The 17,389-nt window shown below is 40.8% G+C and overlaps 1 protein-coding gene across 50 annotated transcripts in view; it reads left to right on the top strand.

Moving 5' to 3' along the window:
- LOC109422269 (dystonin) overlaps positions 1 to 17,389 on the top strand; it is a 707,557-nt gene that overhangs the window by 658,935 nt on the left and 31,233 nt on the right. For 31 of the 50 annotated variants that reach the window (XM_062860152.1, XM_062860156.1, XM_062860154.1 and 28 more), the window contains 6 exons: positions 213 to 290; positions 1,618 to 1,907; positions 4,862 to 5,091; positions 5,170 to 5,287; positions 6,314 to 6,379; positions 16,771 to 16,928. In XM_062860152.1, the coding sequence (XP_062716136.1) occupies positions 213 to 290; positions 1,618 to 1,907; positions 4,862 to 5,091; positions 5,170 to 5,287; positions 6,314 to 6,379; positions 16,771 to 16,928 (940 nt within the window). The remainder of the gene's footprint in view (positions 1 to 212; positions 291 to 1,617; positions 1,908 to 4,861; positions 5,092 to 5,169; positions 5,288 to 6,313; positions 6,380 to 16,770; positions 16,929 to 17,389) is intronic. The other 19 variants (XM_062860147.1, XM_062860146.1, XM_062860137.1 and 16 more) reach the window with 4 other exon arrangements.

The following is a 17,389-nucleotide window of genomic DNA, read 5'->3' as shown; positions in this document are numbered from 1 at the left end:
TATCATTCTTTTCCTTTCTCTCTCTCTACTTTCTATGTATTGTGTTTTGTTGTTGTTGGTGTTTTGTGTGTACAATATTTCCTATATCGCCAAACAATTGGAAACCCAAATCAACCACCGTGTGGAATCGAAATTGACCCTGTGAATGTGTTGTTTGTTGCGCCTTTGTTATTGTACATTGCCCCTTTTTGCGAACATCCCGCCGTCACCAGTCGTGTGAGTCCTGGACGCGAAACCCAGACGCCGGAACGGGATCGCCTGCCACACTACGGTCCACGATTCTCGCCAAGGTATATCCGCCATCATCTCCTCACAATCATGCCCATCACGGATTGCGATCGACCGATCGCGGGTCGATCGCCGCCATCGCCTTCTTGAATGTGGTGGTGCAGTCAAGAGACTATCCGTCCCTCTACTAATCCATTCATCATGTTTTTCATTGTTCATTCGCATTGTCATTTGTAATGTTCCACGTCATATTATTTGATCATAAATTGGTTTCGTTTTTTGTTATAAATTGTTTCATTTGTACATTATTATCATTTTTGCTCATCGATTGTTCTTTTCCATATCCAGTGTTTTGCGATCGGGTCGCTTCCACAATCAACCACGGTTTTTGTTGAGGATCGAACGAACGACGTTTAGCATTTAAACATCAATAGCGATTAAAAGTTTAGGTTATGTCGGGAACATTAGGAATCTTAAAAGAAGAATTACAGTTCCTTATCAGATAAATTTTCAATTAATCAACAAATGTGTCGATAAATCTTTTTTTTTTACTACCCGATTCTAACAAAAACAGATGATCTGGAAGGATCAAATCTTTGAAATACGAAACGGGATATTACAAAACCTAACCTCACTTTAGATCGCTTATAAAATCGTGTTGTCAGACGACACAAGCCAATTAATGAAAATATCGGTTGGACTTGACTGTGGTGGCCACTCGCGTTGACGAAATACTGGATTTCGAACAGGTATCGTGGATATTAGTAGCTAGATCAACATAGAAAAGAAAGCAAGTAAATTGGTAGAACATGTATTAGAAATAACATTGAAAAATTCAGAATTCCAGAAATAGCAAATAGCTCAGTTTCTTATACGGAAGGGATCAAATGATCTGACATTTGACTTTTGTGTAGTCTGAGAAGAGCCAAGCGTCAGATGGTGTAATCCCTACCGGAAACCAAACATGATTTATAATATCCGCGAGGATCACTTCCTAAATGTTGAATTCGTAAAGCCCTTCGGTAACGAAAATATAGTTTTCCCAATGATCAATTACAGTTGAACAGGTTTGGATTTGTCAGAATTACCATAGAACAACGATAAGCGTGAAGCGCCAGCGGGTTACGGTTTGTTGGATTTAGCTAGGTAGTTATTGTGTCCGGTTATGGTTTGTATGGTTCAGCCAAGTTTTCTGTAGTAGAATAGTAGCAAAACCTTCAAGAACATTTCTTTGGTACAGGTATAGATGATTTGAACCTTTTTAAAACATTACTTTTCTCATCTCATACCACCGTTTTCATCCTCATTCTCACGCATTCTCCCGCATCCCTCACCTGCGCCAAAATCAACCCCGTTCTCTAACCGATCTTCCAACCCAAAATCTTCCAGCAATCAACCCGAAACCGAGCTCCGCTCCCCACGGGCCAAGCTCCTCTGGGACAAGTGGCGCTACGTGTGGATGCTGGCGTGGGAACGCCAACGGCGCCTGCACGATCACCTGCTCTACCTGCAAGACCTGGAGCGCGTCCGGCAGTTCAGCTGGGAGGAATGGCGCAAGCGGTTCCTCAAGTTCATGAACCACAAGAAGTCCCGCCTGACGGATCTGTTCCGCAAGATGGACAAGGACAACAACGGACTGATCCCGCGGGAGGTCTTTATCGACGGAATCATCGGAACGAGTAAGTTGTTTCCTAATGTTTTTACTCTTTTACATCATTCGTGGAGCAAGGAAATCGACTGGATCTCATAAAAAACGGGTTCGCGACGTTGGACATACGGACGTTAGGCATAAGTACGATGAGCATAATGGACGACTGACATAATGAACGATAGGCATAATTTATCATTCTTTTAAATGCTCATTATGCCTAATATCCATTATGCATATTGCCATGCCTAAGGTCTGTTATGCCTAATGGGCTGCACAATGCCACTTCTTCGATTGGTAACTAATATCGTCAGCGAAGCTAATGATGGTCACGAAAACTTTAACCTCAACACCTCGTCGTACATGACATTCCGTGACACCGGACCCAGGACGAAACCTGTGGAACTCTTGAAGTTCTACACATAACATTCTCGATTCACCTCTGTCGTATACTAGTACCCAGATCTGGAAGAAGCTCCTGAGGATCTCGTTCAAGTAGCCAGACCAGATATCTCAAGACGCAGGACCGCATCGATAATGGCCGCCTAACTGGCACTATTAAAAGCGTTCCTTACACCCAGGGTCACTATTGCACAGTACCGAATTTTTCTTCTCTTAAACTGAAGAGCTATTTCGACAGTTTTTGTAACCCACAAGATAGCGGTCATTCCGGAAGTCGAAATGGCTACTCAAGAGACCATCTACACACTCGGTGTACCTTGACAGTCTGTTGAGGATGATCCTCTCGAGTACCTTCCCTGTCATTTTGGGAAAGCATATAGGTCTATACGACGACAGGTCTCCGAGTATTTAATTCGCTCATTTTTGGTAATAGTACCAAGCTCTGCCGCTTCCAAACCTCTGAACATCTCTGGAGCATCTATAATCCCAAGTGACACACTTGTCACAGAAGAGTCACGGCGGCGCAGGTTTTTGTTGCGCAGAAGTCACTGTGCCTTACTTCTAACAAATAAACACTTACTTGTTAAAAGTCAGTCACAGTGACTTGAGCGCAACAAAAACCTGCGCCCCGTGACTCTTCTGTGACAAGTGTGGTACTTGGAGTTGGGATAGTTACTTTTAAGACCAGGTTAGGAACTCCGGAATGGGAGTGGACCTTACCTTCGCTAAAGGATTTTGCAATTCTCACTAGTTTCTCATCGGTGACCCTCGCCTCATCGCTAGCCCCAGTCCCAGATATCCTACGAAAGGAGGCCAAGAGCTCGAAACATAGCTCGGGAAGAGAGCCCACGATGATCCTCCCCAGCATCCCTGGAGACTTGCTTATTGGAGCCATCACACTTCTTGTCTTGACCATCACGATCCTGACGTGGCAGGCGCCATTGTCGCCTAAAACATAGAAGATCATCAACGCTCACACACTGAAGATGCCTGCTAGTCCCCGGCAGATAATCTCATTGGTTCCTTGTGTGAGTGTAGCTGATCTGGCGATACTGGAGTAGCATCTACGGGTGGTCAATCAGACTCAAGCTCACAAATAAATACTTACTTGTTAAATGACTGACTTTTAGTTGTGACTTAAGCGCAACAAAAACCTGCGCTGTCGTGACTCTTCTGTGACTTTTAAGGCCAGGTTCGGAATTCCGTCCGGACTGGGAGAGGACCTTACCTTCGCTAAAGGGTTTTGCATTTCTCACAAGTTCCTCATCGGTGACCCTCCCCTCATCGCTAGCCCCAGTCCCAGCGATCCTACGAAAGGAGGCCAAGAGCTCGAAAAATAACTCGGGAAGTGCGCCTTTGATGATCCTCCCCAGCATCCCTGGAGACATTACACTTCTGGTCTTGGCCATCACGATCCTGTAGGTATCACCCCACGGAATTGCATTGGCACTCTGATAGATACCTGGAACAGGCCGTTTTGTTTGCCTTATCTCGGTCTTTAGCGTGACATTCGCAGCGGCGAGGCAAGGGTTCCCGCTGCGTGTCCTTTCTAAGCTCAAGGATCATTTCACCAGTACGAGCACGTCTGATGCTGTACGTCGACTCCGAGCATCGCTCTTCAGAACTTCGGAGTATTAGGACACGCCGGTTTCGATGATGCAAGTGTAACTCTTGTCCAGCTTACTGGCAACTGTTCTGCCTGGTCTTTCTTCCTGGCTTTTTATGCCTGTACACTTGATTTCAAGGGACGGGACGCCTTCTCCCAGCCCGCCCTAACCTGAGGTGGCTTAACCCGATACGGTTCGGCTCTTTTGGGTCTACTCTTTCAATCTTTCTGTGGCGCCTGGCTGGGGTCTAACTCACGAGCTTGATAGTTTTTTTTCGGGGTTCCATTCTCGTGACCTTTCGATTGCCACGGTGTAACTCCTCTCCCGACGGCTGCCTCGCACGCTTCTGCGACTGCCTTGTCGGGCTACCCACAAAGCGAATGCCTCAGTCTAGATTGAAAGAGTACCTTCAACTTCACCAGCGCTTCCGCTGCCACTGTTGTCATGAGTTCATGCCTTGCTTGGTCGCTAACATCAACTGCCGGAGTTTCAGCTAGCCCTGCTTGAGGTCCTTGCGTATATTACGTTTCGGTGATGCAAAGTCGATAATCATGTTCAGCTGTTGTGTAGTTACTTCTATAGCAGAAAGCCCTTCATGCGTTTTGTGGACGACCTCGTCAATCACGCTCCGTCAATTACCTCTTCCGGCGTGCCAGTCGGGATTGTAACGGGATTCCATACGCCTGCGCTTTGTGTACTCTTACTTCCTCCGATATCCGTCCTCAGCGGAGACCTAGCCATCCCATTCCTTGCGAAGGGGTTCGGTTACAAATACCTACGCTATTGTTTGAATTTGTATTGTAAGAGCTCATCTAGATTCCCACGAGTAGCATGGGAAAGAAGGTCTACCGCGCCGGAGCTCTGCATTAAGGCGACAAGGGACAAATTAATGTGAGGGGCGCCCAGTGACTTTAAGAAGTCCTACTGATTTGAAAACCGATACTTACTAATCCGTCGAACGTTTCCCCACCCGCAGAATTCGACACCTCGAAGCTGGAGATGAACGCCGTGGCCGACCTGTTCGATCGCAACGGCGAAGGACTGATCGACTGGCAGGAGTTCATCGCGGCGCTTCGGCCGGACTGGCAGGACCGCAAACCGAAAACCGACGCCGACAAGATCCACGACGAGGTCAAACGGTTGGTGATGCTGTGCACGTGTCGTCAGAAGTTCCGAGTGTTCCAGGTCGGCGAAGGCAAATACCGGGTAAGTTGGAGGAATGGTAGATTTGATGGACGAAATTTGGATATTAACCGGGATTTTTATGGGGGTTGTTATGTTTAGTTTGGAGACTCCCAGAAGCTGCGTCTAGTGCGAATTCTACGAAGTACTGTGATGGTTCGCGTCGGAGGAGGATGGGTAGCACTTGACGAATTCCTGGTCAAGAACGATCCTTGCCGAGGTACGTACTCAATATTCCTTTAATTTGTTTACTTTTTATCAATTAGATCATCCTAGTATGTAATAGTCACTTGAGTATACGAAATGTTTTACTCTTAGTTCAAACAATTAGGGTATCTAGTTAAAATTTCCATCAATGTTGGAACTAAATTAGAAGAGATGCCAATAGTTATACTTTTAACGATATTAATATTCACACACCGCAATGCCAGAACAGGAAGAGGATATGGTTATTTAACATTGGACAATTCGCAAAATCCAATATTAATCCTTGGTTTCGAGAACTAAAGATCAAAATCCGCGGAAATTCTGTTTATTAACAATATTCCCTTTTCGGACAAGTTGAATCATATGTTAAGTCATCGAGAATGGCTTCCAACCAAATAACTTTGCTTTCCATCATGCTACCCAAAACAAACAAAACAATTACACACCACCACACGCAAGCTGATCGCGATCGAATTCATCATTAATACCAACAATCACCAAACAACAGGACGTGTTTGTGGCTGATGCGCTCGTAAATTTGTGATTAATCGTGCCTTGAATTACCCAACAAACAAAAATCCTAATTGCAACTGCTTTCGGCGAACGATCTGTATACTAATCAACATTCCTTCTTTTTCTTTCTTTTCTCTTTAACCAAACTCACCTAATAATATTAACTGATCGGTATATCCAAAAAAATAATCGTTGATCGGACTGCACCGAACGAAACCCTTGATCGAAATCGTATGAAATGGTTTTCCGCCTTATAAACACACTTAAAATTACCGCAACTTCACACCCATTTTCACTTGATTTCATGTTCCGTTTATATTTTCCCGCCGTTTTGTTTCGATTATCGCTTCTTATCGATTTTTTCGTTCGATTTCAATCGCCCTTTTTGTCACTTTAATTTCAATTTTGACCGACATCGTTTCCGCCCACTGTGCGCGCGTTTCCGGTGCCGTGCTCTATTGTTACTGCTCTGCTCGTCGTCCCCGCCCTCTTTTTTTTCCGCGGCCATCTTGCATGCTATACGCAGTTGCGCTAGTGCTACCCCTACCGAACCCAAACGATCCACGCCAGCACGAGGCGTGCTGCCCACTGTGTAAGAAACCCGAGCCTAACTTTCGTCAACTGTTGCTTTGGCAAAAGAAAGAGAAATTCCAGCTGCACCACCTGTACGATCTCGGTGGCGGCGGTGGTCGCGGTGGCAGCAATAGCAGCAGTGTGCCGCGTTACATTATACTCAACGAAAAGAGCCAATAGGTTTTTGTTCTGTTATTGGGCAAAACGAAGCCCGAATCGTGTCCGCCAAAATCTTCAGTCCAATTTGAACACACGCTGTTTGATAGTATTTTTGTTTTCTTGTGCAAAACTGTGTTACTTTTGTGATGTCCAATGTCCTAATGATAGCTTTGTTAACAGAAGTAGAATGGAAAGTCTTCTCTCTGACAGTGCAGTGTATCGGAAAATTACCCGTGGAGCATGTTAGATATCTCAGTTACCACGAATGATTATCAAGAATCATTATAACTCGCATTCGTAAAAAGTAGTACCTCAACCCGAGCAGGAGAAAATAGCTGAAGAATACCAAACTTAGGTATGGAAAACCGAATACCTACAACCTGAATGAGGTATTAAGTAGCCCTGCAAAAGAGGTAAAATACCTAAAATAATAACTGGTGTGTATTCAATACATAACTCGTGAATAATGACATCTGTAGGCAAATTCCGGCGCACTTTTTCTTCGAAGAGAAGAAAATTTTCTTGCTGGTGGGCAATAGAAGAAAATTTCTTCTCTTCGAAGAAACTGTGCGCCGGAATTCGGCCACTGGTATGGTAATACCTAAATAATAATCGACGATTTTTCAATACAAATAGCGATTTTTCCATAATTCAATAATACCTCAAGCAGTCCTCAATACCAATCCAATAACTCGTTGAGGTATTTTATCAATACCTACAAAATACCAAAATAAATTATTTACAATACCTGGATAACCGACCGATACCTTGTCTTGGTATGATACCTGATTTTGTTATCCTCCAGATATGTGTCAGTTATTCATTCCTGCTCGGGAACACAGTTTAAAAGTTGCAGTGATATGCTGTTATCTCAAATCTGAATGGACTCAGAACGTGTAATTTTTCGATACACTGTACAGAAAAATGTCGCCCTTCAAACAGGGCGTCCGGTTTGTGCCATGTTCGCCATACATACATATGATACACATCGTTGTTATTAGCCTTATTAGCAGATGCAACTTACCTTTTTGAATAAAGGAATATTTATTGCTGTTTGAAACTGTTTGTGTGATTTTTCTCACGTTTCCTTACTTTCTATGACTTATTCTGCGAGAATTTCCGTTTTGGTTTGGATATAGTTAGGTGTGTGCGTGCGTATATTGAATGATTTTGGTTTTGGTATATTTTAGTTGTAGTTTTCAATATGTTACGGTGTTGGGGAGTTTATTTGACGTTCTGCTTTTGTCATATGTGACTTATCAATATTGTCTTATGTGACACGCGTTGTGGGATATTTATTCTCTGTTTGCTGCGAGATGAAAATCTACTCAATAAACAATTGTCGCAAAACCACGGCTCTGAATAGGCTTTTTAACCCACCTCCTAAGATGTTTGGCGAACCACGACAGCGTAGTGTATGCTCAGCGACCCTGCTTGACCCCAACATCCTACTAGGGTTAAGTTGATTACTAAAATCAATCATCAATTACACTAGTTTACAGCATTTTTGAACTCGGTAAGCTGATGATCATTTTTGGTGTAGAATCATGCCCTGAGTTCGAAAACGCGAAGGAAAAAAATTACAGTAGAGCGGAAATTTTTTCGACTTTCCATACAAGGTTGATGATTTGAAATCGATTTTTGTTCTATTTTTAAGCAAAGTCGCTCACTTCAAACATCTCATTCTCCGTAATCAATGCTCCGATTGAGCTGAAATTTTTACTGTAACTCGCCTACATATGATATGTCAAATAAACGTCGAGAAAGAATTTTTCAGTTGGTTTTTTCTTATTGAAAAAAATACATTTCTTCAAAAAATTTTGGGAACTTTGCTAAAATTTAAGAAGATCGTCCCTAAAACTCGCCAATATCTTGAATTTTATCAATCTGACGCAAAACCTGTATTCAGATGATCGAATGGTATTGTATTCAGCTTTTAATTTATGGAAAAAGATTTAAAATTGCTTGAACGAAACGCAATATACTTGAATTTTAGTAAATTACATATTTTGAAAAGTTACAAAACTCGATATTGAGCTAAGACTCAAAAACTGTTCTACTTTAAATTTTTTGAAGGTCGGTTTCGAAATCAGCACCAAATTGGGCTTCAAAAATTTTGGTCGTTGACAGAAGTTCAGGACTTTCGTTTTATTTTGTAAACTTGTGTTATGAGCGTAGCTGGACCCAGCCAGCTCCAATGCGTTATGCATCACACCAGCGCGCAATTCCTTACAAACTTTTTAAATTCTCCTCTGAACCTTCTGAACTAGTGGTATGAGCAAAATATTCTGGCATTTTGTTTTTTTTCCTTAAAGGTAGTCATATACAGTAGACGTTCGATAACTGCAACATGTTTACGTTTCACTTACCGAATGAAATTCGATAACTGCAACAACTGACAGGCGTCAAAGAACTGTCAGTTGCTGCAGAATGCAGCGAAAATGCATTCGGAAAACCTTGCACTGCTACAAAAGCGCATGCGAAAAACATCGCATCACTGTTGACATTTATTTTGACTGATAGCGGTGCGATAACTGCAAAATTGTTGCGGTTAGCGAACTTTCAGTTAAAAAGCGTTGCAGTTAAAGCGTTTGCACCGAGCGAACGTCTACTGTACTGAAGTAAAGCTCGCCAAATTCCGATGTAAATTTCAAAACGTTTTACACCCAATTTTGGCAGAATTTTAGAAGTACATACCTACAGTACTTGTTGTAACCAGTGGCGTATCATTTTAAAGTGCACTTGGTTCACAGCACAGGCAGACAATGGACCAAAGCACGTGTTCACTCGTTTGATTTTGAGCGGAGCCGTGTTATCTAAGTGGTCATGGAAACGAGTTCATTTTCTGTAAATGCGGCACCCCTCAAACGTAAAATTAGTGAACTCGTCAAGATGAGTGTCAAGATTAATGCTTGTAAGATATTTGGACGTGAGGAACCTTAGATAGTGATGTTCTCTCTCAAAATTGCAATGGGAAGCCCATAATTTTTGTTTGTCATTGGGTTCCATAATACTATCCCCGTTTGATCGTGCACATCTTTGAATTATCCAGAGCAGGCAGTCCAATCGCACTCCGATTTAACCCTCTACCTCCCATGGTTGCTCTAGAGTACCATCGATTTTCAACGATCTGGACGATTTTTTTTAGCGATTCCTCCAGGAATTTCATCAGAGATTCCTCCAGCAATTCGCCCAGGAATTTTTCTAGGAATTCCTAAACATGTTCTCCCTGGATTTTTTGAGGAATTTCTCTTGAAATTTCTTGGAGGATTTTTCTTGAATCCCTTGAGGGATTTCTCCAGGAACTCCTTCAGCGATTTCTCCACGGACTCTTCCAGAGATTTCTTCAGGAACTATTCAGTGATTCCTGCAGGAATATCTTTAGGAATTTTTCTTTGAATTGTTTGGGGTATTTTCTTAATTCTTAATTTATCCAAAAACTCCATCAAGGATTCCTCCAGAAACTCTTTCAGAGATTTTTCCAGGAATTCTCCGGGGATTTCTCTAAGATTTTATTCTTGAAATTCAGGGATTTTCCTGCAAATCTTCGTGTGTTTTTTTAAATTACTGTGGTGTTTCCCTAGGTAAGGGATGCCAGATGATTTTTTGAAAAATCTGTATCATTTTTTTTTTCAAATATCTGTATTCCATACAAAATTTGGGTGAGAAATCTGTATCCCATACAAAAATAAAATAATTCCTCTAACTAAACAATCTGTATTTCATATAAAACGAAATCTGTACGGATGCTCAAAAATCTGTAAAATACAGAAAAACCTGTACATCCCTGCTCCAGGTACTTCTTCAGGAATGTCTTCTCCTTCATGGAATTCTCCAGGAGCTCCTTTGTGGATTACTCCAGGAACTCCATCAGAGATTTCGCTAGGAGCTCTTTGTGAGTTTTTTTTTTTGAATTCCTTGTAGGATTTCTTCATAAACCCTCTTAGGGATTCCTGCAGTAACCCCTTCAATGATTCCTCTAGGGATTTTCAGGGATTTCCAAAGATTTTCCTGGAGTTCCTTGAGGATTTTTTCCATAATCTTTTGCAGGGATTTCTCTTGAAACTCCCTTAATAAATTTTTTTTTTTTTGTTTGTATTTACGTGTATTTTAACTTATGCTAATTCTACACTTCCCCTTAGTAAATTATCTCAGGTATTTTTCTAGGAATTGCTTCAAGGATTTTTCCAGCATTTTTTGCGGGTTTTCTTCTTTAAGGATTCCTCCAGGCAGGGATGCAAACACTCACTTGTACTCAGATACGCTCATTTTCTATTCTCTCAGCTCAGAAGCCTACAATCAAAAAATCGTGTATGGAGGAGTTTTAAATTGTAGTTTTGCATTAATCGTGTGGAGAGTCGCATTCATAGCTCTCTTACAACTTCAATTTGCGTTTGCGACCCTTACTCTATTCGGCGAGCTTTTAGATTAATCAGTAAAGTCGTCCATACACTGTTTTTTTTTTTTATTGTAGGCTTCTGAGCTGAGATAATAACAAGTGAGTGTATCTGAGTACAAGTGTATTCATTCCTGCCTCCAGGAACTTCTTCGAGGATGTCTACAAGAATTCCAGGACTCCTCCTAGAACTCCTTCAGGGATTCCTTAACTTCTTGAAGGGATTTTCCAAGAATTCTTGGATGTATTTCGCCTGGGGTTCCTTGAGGGATTCTTTTTCTAAAATTTATTGAGGCATTCTTCCAGAAACTTCTTTAGGGATTTCTTTATTCTCTGATTTATCCAGGGAGTGCTACAGAAAATTTCTTCTTGAAATCCTTCAGGTATTTTTCCTGGAATTCTTTAAGAGATTTCTCTTGTAATGCTGGACAGATTTTTCAGGAACTATTTCAGAGATTCCTTCACAAACTCCTTCAGATATTTCTTCAAGAACTCCTTCGGGGATTTCTCCCGAAGCTTTTTCAGAGATTAGTGATTCCTCCTGTAATTGTATAACATATTTTGCCTGAAATTGCATGACAGATTTTTCCAGGAATTCCTTCAAAGTTTCCACCAGGGGTTTTCCCTAGAGTTCCTTCAGGGATTTCTTCAGGAATTTTTCCAGAAGTTCCTTCAGAGGTTCCTCATGAAGTTCATCCGAATTGCTGGATGAACTTTCTTTTGTAATTTCTCTAGGAGCTTCATCAGGGATTCCTACAGTGGTTTCAATTCCTTATGTGGTTTTTCCTGAAATTCTCTCAGTAATTCCTCCAGGAGTTTCTTCCATGTAGTTCTTCAGGAACTCCTTTAAGGATTCTCCTAGGAGTTCCTCAAGGAGTATTTTTCAGGAATTCTTGCAGAAGATTTTTCAGGGATTCCTCCTCGAGTACTGGAATTCCTTCAGCTTCTTCGGGGTTTACTATGATATTTACTACGAGATTTCTTTAAGTAAACCCAGCTTGCCTTTAGCATTGAGCCTTTGAACGATCCATCTCCTTTACAATGCACAGAAGCAAACTCCGACGCATACGGAAACGTCTGGTCGTCGGAAACTGAATGGTCATTTGCTGAGGACGCTCTCAGCGAATAACTGCGAAAGTGCTCATAAAAGAAGCTGAAGCTGAAAGGCAGGCTTTTTCCCAGTTAATAGTTACGTCAAGAAGAAGAATAAATCTAGAGGATATTTTGTTCAACGATCAATATATTCCGATCTACCGCACATTTGACTCTCCATGTGCTCTGTTTGCGATATGAAGTATTATTATATACCAACCACCGGTGTGGAGATAAGGTATTATTTTACCAACGATGATGTGAACGCACGGTGGGTAGGCATCAAAAATATAACCGGGTTGCATACCCGTACTACTCACCGACTTACTACGCACTGGTGGGGATAGTCTTAGGAGTCTTGATCTGAAGTTTTGCCATTCGAAGTAATTTGGATGATCAGGGACATCCCAAATGAATTTTTAAATCGTTCGTACAATTCCAAGGGGGTTATGGACAGTAGTTGGATGTGATATGGCATGGTACACAAATTACGTAACGCTAAAATCGGCGATTTCAGACTCCCCCCCTCCCCCTTGTAACGCTTTTTGTATGAAATCCAAAAATATTTTGTATGGCTCGTAACGCTAAGCCAGACTCCCCCCCTCCCCCTATAGCGTTACGTAATTTGTGTACGATGCCTATGTGATGCTACAGTTTATAGCGAATATACAGTATGCGGCAGGAAAAAATGCGAAAGTGTTTTTCAACTTCAAACCTCATTTTCGTCCATTTGACATTAACCAATCTATGTTTCAACGTTCCATGATCTATAATAGGCAAGTTTTCTGAAAATTAAAATTAATTAAAAAATTAAAATTAATTAAAAAATTTCCCATTTTGGTCATTAACCTTTACAGGCCGGCGCCTGAAGATGAAGACAACCAGAATTTTCAAACCGCAGAAAATCGCACAGGTCGCTAAATTTCGCATCTGATAAAACAAAATTTTTGATTTTCTCTACAATGTCATCAAATATATGTACTTATTTCATCTGGTATGTGAAACTACATGGCTCTGGATCAGTGTGGTCTGGTTGTTCATCGAATTTGAGCTAATTTTGTTACTGTTATAGTCATTTTGTTTAATGACCATTGGGCGCGCAGTTTATTGATATCCGCTTATTAGGCCTACATTATCACATGTTAAACATCAAATGTGTTCATTTTTATTTTTCAGTGCTAATAGATATTGACTGATACACTGTCATGAAAAAATAGTCATATATATCCCATATTTAGCGTGTAATAGTGCCTTGAACTTTTCGCATTTTTTCCTGCCGCACCCTGTAGCTGGTGTAACAGCTGTCAATGTTGAATGTATTTAACCCTAAAAGGAATACCTTCTTGGCCTCAGTTTCGTCACCTTGCTAAGTGTGTTCCATCAAAGACGAGCTCTGAAAGGCTTCTGGGGTGCAATGGACCCCAGGTATCTCTTTTAGGGTTAATACTGTTTATTTGTCTTCAAGCCGGTCCAGTGACCATGGCTGATTGTGCAACGATACTATGTATATCGGAAAGGACAACTATTACGAGTATAGATCTGAGGTTCTATACTCCAAATTAGTTTGGATGACCTGCATTATCCTAGTAATGTCAATGAGTGGCTTTCGAGTTTCCAAGAAATTCACAGATTACAGTAGAATATGTATTAATGTTACAATTTGTTGCTAAAAGAATAAAATTACTCCTGTTACGTGAAGAACTGAATTTCAAATACATTGGAGTACCTACAACATCACAAGATATCAAAACTTCCATATTCATAAAGAAGGCTATTCAAATACGTGTGAATATAAATCACACTGCATTTAACGCTACTGGTGAACCAAACATTTCGTTTTTCCAAACTTCTTGGTGTTCATGATGTTCTAGCTAGGATGTTAGATCTTTCAAACCCAATTACTCAGATTTTTCCCTAAAGCTAAGTAAATTCTTCCTTTTCCCGCAAGTAATTTTGATAACTGATCCAGTACAATGAAATTTAACCATTGGTCCAAAATTGAAGCTGCTTAAATTCTCTTCGAGGAAATATCCGCCATTGCTCTGTTGCTACTAACAGGGTAATCTCAGATTATACTTCATATTTTGCAACAAAAACCTATCGTGGTGTATGCTTACTTGCAGTGCATATGCTGATTGATTTTCAGCATCTTCAGTGCGATAGAACTCGAGATTACAATCTTCAAAATCGCGAGGTAAATTATTAGAAAGAGAGAAAAGATAGGAAAAATAACACGGCGTCCCGTTTCCCCTTAATGTAGATAAACTATGCCTGAAGTTAGTCAAGTAAACTAGAACGCCCCTCGCGCATCGCTAGCACGCCTCTAGTGGTGGGAATCGAAAGTCTTGCACAGTAGGCATGTCCACTTTTTCAAAAATGTTCTCTGATTTTCAAATCCACCCCCATATTTTTGCTAAATTCGTAGAGAATTGATGTCAAAGAAGCAAATAACCATAAGACATTAGAGAATATGATGCCATTTTAGAATATCCAACTTAAAACGTATATAATATGGGTAATTCTCGCTGAAATCAGGTGGACATTTACATAATGTCTGGGATTTCAAATTTTTCTTGCTTATTCGCTAGAATATGATTTAAAATGATGAAAACCACTTTGGTTGGATTAAATTGATGGACCCCCAACAAACAGTTTTGCTCTACAAGAGTGGGACAAACTACTCTCAAGCAAACTTTAGCTTAAGAAACTGTTATTCAGCTAGTTCTGTTACTTCTCGCTTGCCAAGGGGCTGACAAGGTGATAAAAATGACGATTTTTTTTTATCAAATGGTACCTAAATCATCGCGTAATATCCAAAAAATTCATGCTGTAACATTTACAAAACTAAACATTTTTATGACGGGAAAGTAGAAATCTTTCATTTGAAATTAAACATATTTTGGCAGCCATCTTGGATTTGGCCTTTATTGTGAAAGGTTCTGATCGGTTGTGTTTGACAACGGCAGCGCAAAAGCTTGCTTAGTTCTAATTATCGCTTTTACAATTTGGGATTTTCTGCTTATGTACATTAGATAAAACATGGTTTGCAAGCTTACTCAAATGGGATTTTAGTTGAAAATTGGTAAAACGAAATTTTGTTTTTCGTTGATAAGTATATTCATCAGAGTCGATGTACCCTCAAGTTTACCACAAACATTTGATTTTAACACCCAATATATCATCTAACAGAAAACAACAACAAAAACAACACACTACCCCTTAGGAATGGCAACATTCGCTTCCCTCGAGCACGTAACATTGAACTAACATCTATAAATGTCTGTATGGTTTGGGTATATTATACATGTGGTCTACTAACGCGCTTTATGTTTGTGTTCTTAGCAGCTTTTCTAAGTACGCTTTATAAGTTGGCATCACTTTTTATTTTATGTTGTTTTTTTTTTGTATGTAGTTTGTAGGAAACCGCGAGAAAAACAGTAGTCTGTGCTCTGTTTCAACCCGTTTATCAGTTACTTTAGGTTTTTGTACCTCGCCATTGTTTTTTAAGTTCATTTCATCATTGCTCTGTACGTACTACAACAGTCGGATGACAAATTGGAAGAAGATTGGAACGGTTGGAAATTTTGAAAATTTGCCCAAAACAAACGCGATATCGAGCCTCTAGACAAATTTGTCAAAAAACGGGCAGAACCGTTCTGCGTAAACACTGCATCTCATTCGATTGCCAAACAGCAGCGACATTTTTTCCCATTAAAAATCGCCTTCAAACACTCACACGCCAGTTTTCTACACTCACACCTGTGCAAGCACACACGTCGTTTAGTATGTAGTTTGTTGTGTTTTTCTTTGCGTTGAATATTGACTTAGTTGTTAAGTATTTTTAGTTGCTAATAGGGTATCGCGCTACTTGGGCGGTGGTTTTCTTCGTCTGTTATTTTGTTGTTTTCCACTGTAACTCGGTCAATTTTGAACCGATTGACTTGAAATTTTGTACACGGGTAGATACTATACCTATTTCACCGCATTCCAAGAATTGTGTCAATTGGTTCAAGATTGACTGAGTTATAGTGGAAAACAGACGAATATAGAAGCCACCGCCCAAGTAGCGCGATTCCCTATGATCCCTGGATGGTTGTTTATCGTTAGTTTGCGATAAGCAATCATTTTTCTAAATTGTTTTTATTTTAGTTTTTAAGGTTTTATTTATTGTTATATGTTTGGTTTTTAAGTTGTTTTATTCATTGTGTTATGTATTTCTTTTTTCTTTACATCTCACTCCTGTTTCCCGTGTAAATCCCGCCCCAAAACCCTCTTTTCGACTATTTTCGACACTGTTAACATCCTCAACGTTATTCATGGTGACGGGTCATTTTCATTCTAATTTACTTTTATTTATTCTAACAACCGTTTCGACCCAAATCAAAATCCAAATTTTTCTTTTCTTTTACTTTTTTCTGTTTACCGCACCATCACTTCCGCACCACATCGACCCCGGACCGTAACGACTGCCTTCCTTCCTTCAAAATTGAACCTGACCTCAAACAATCCAAAAAACCACCACTTCTGTTTTGTGATTTGAATTTCTCCTAATCTACGACAAAAACCATCAATCGGTAAAATTAACTTCCTCGCTTCTACCCGAAAACAAAACTAAACCAAATGAAACTACCACTTGTGATCGTGTGCTGATCGCGATGCCGATGCTGATGCCTGCACGTGCTGCACCTCTGACAAAACGAAAACCACAAACTCCTGACCTCTCTAACCCCCGAAAAAAAAAAAAACGAAAACTCGAAACACAGCCAAGGGACGCACCAACATCGAGTTGCGCGAGCAATTCATCCTGGCCGACGGCGTTTCACAATCGATGGCTGTCTTTAAGCCGCGCATGTCCGGTTCGGCCGGTTCGGGATCGACTCAAGCGGGCTCACCCATCCCGACGCAGGGCCCGATTGTGAAGGTAAATATGATGTCCCCCTCAAAACCCCCTTATTTTCCAACCTACTACTACCGCTCAACACAGAGAGCCCTCTTACCGGATATACGTAATAGACGCACTCTTTCCTACAACTACTACGAACTTTAGACTGTGATAAGCTCTCTACGGGTCGGTAGCGAAGATAACAACAGTTCGGTTTCAGAACGACGTTTCGGGGGCGATCAAGGCCTTTTTCAGGGTCAATATTTCAAAAACTGTTCAGAAAGTATCCTGACAAAGGCGTCTTTCAGAGCTGAAACGTTGAACTGAAACGTCTATGACAACGAAAACATGTCATCTTCGCTGCCGGCATTCCGATGTCCGTCCAGTTTGTGTTTTAGGCGTGAGCGAATGATGTGCGTATGCGCGTGATTAGGAATGCTAAGGTTTACTTTAAGAAAACCCCTAGTTGAATGTGTTTGTGTTTTGCCTGCTAAATCCTC

The sequence above is a fragment of the Aedes albopictus genome, chromosome 3 (genome assembly GCF_035046485.1).
Source record: "Aedes albopictus strain Foshan chromosome 3, AalbF5, whole genome shotgun sequence".
NCBI classification, from domain to species: domain Eukaryota; kingdom Metazoa; phylum Arthropoda; class Insecta; order Diptera; family Culicidae; genus Aedes; species Aedes albopictus.
The sequence above is the reverse complement of the archived record's forward strand: the minus strand, read 5'-3'. Positions and strand labels throughout refer to the sequence as shown.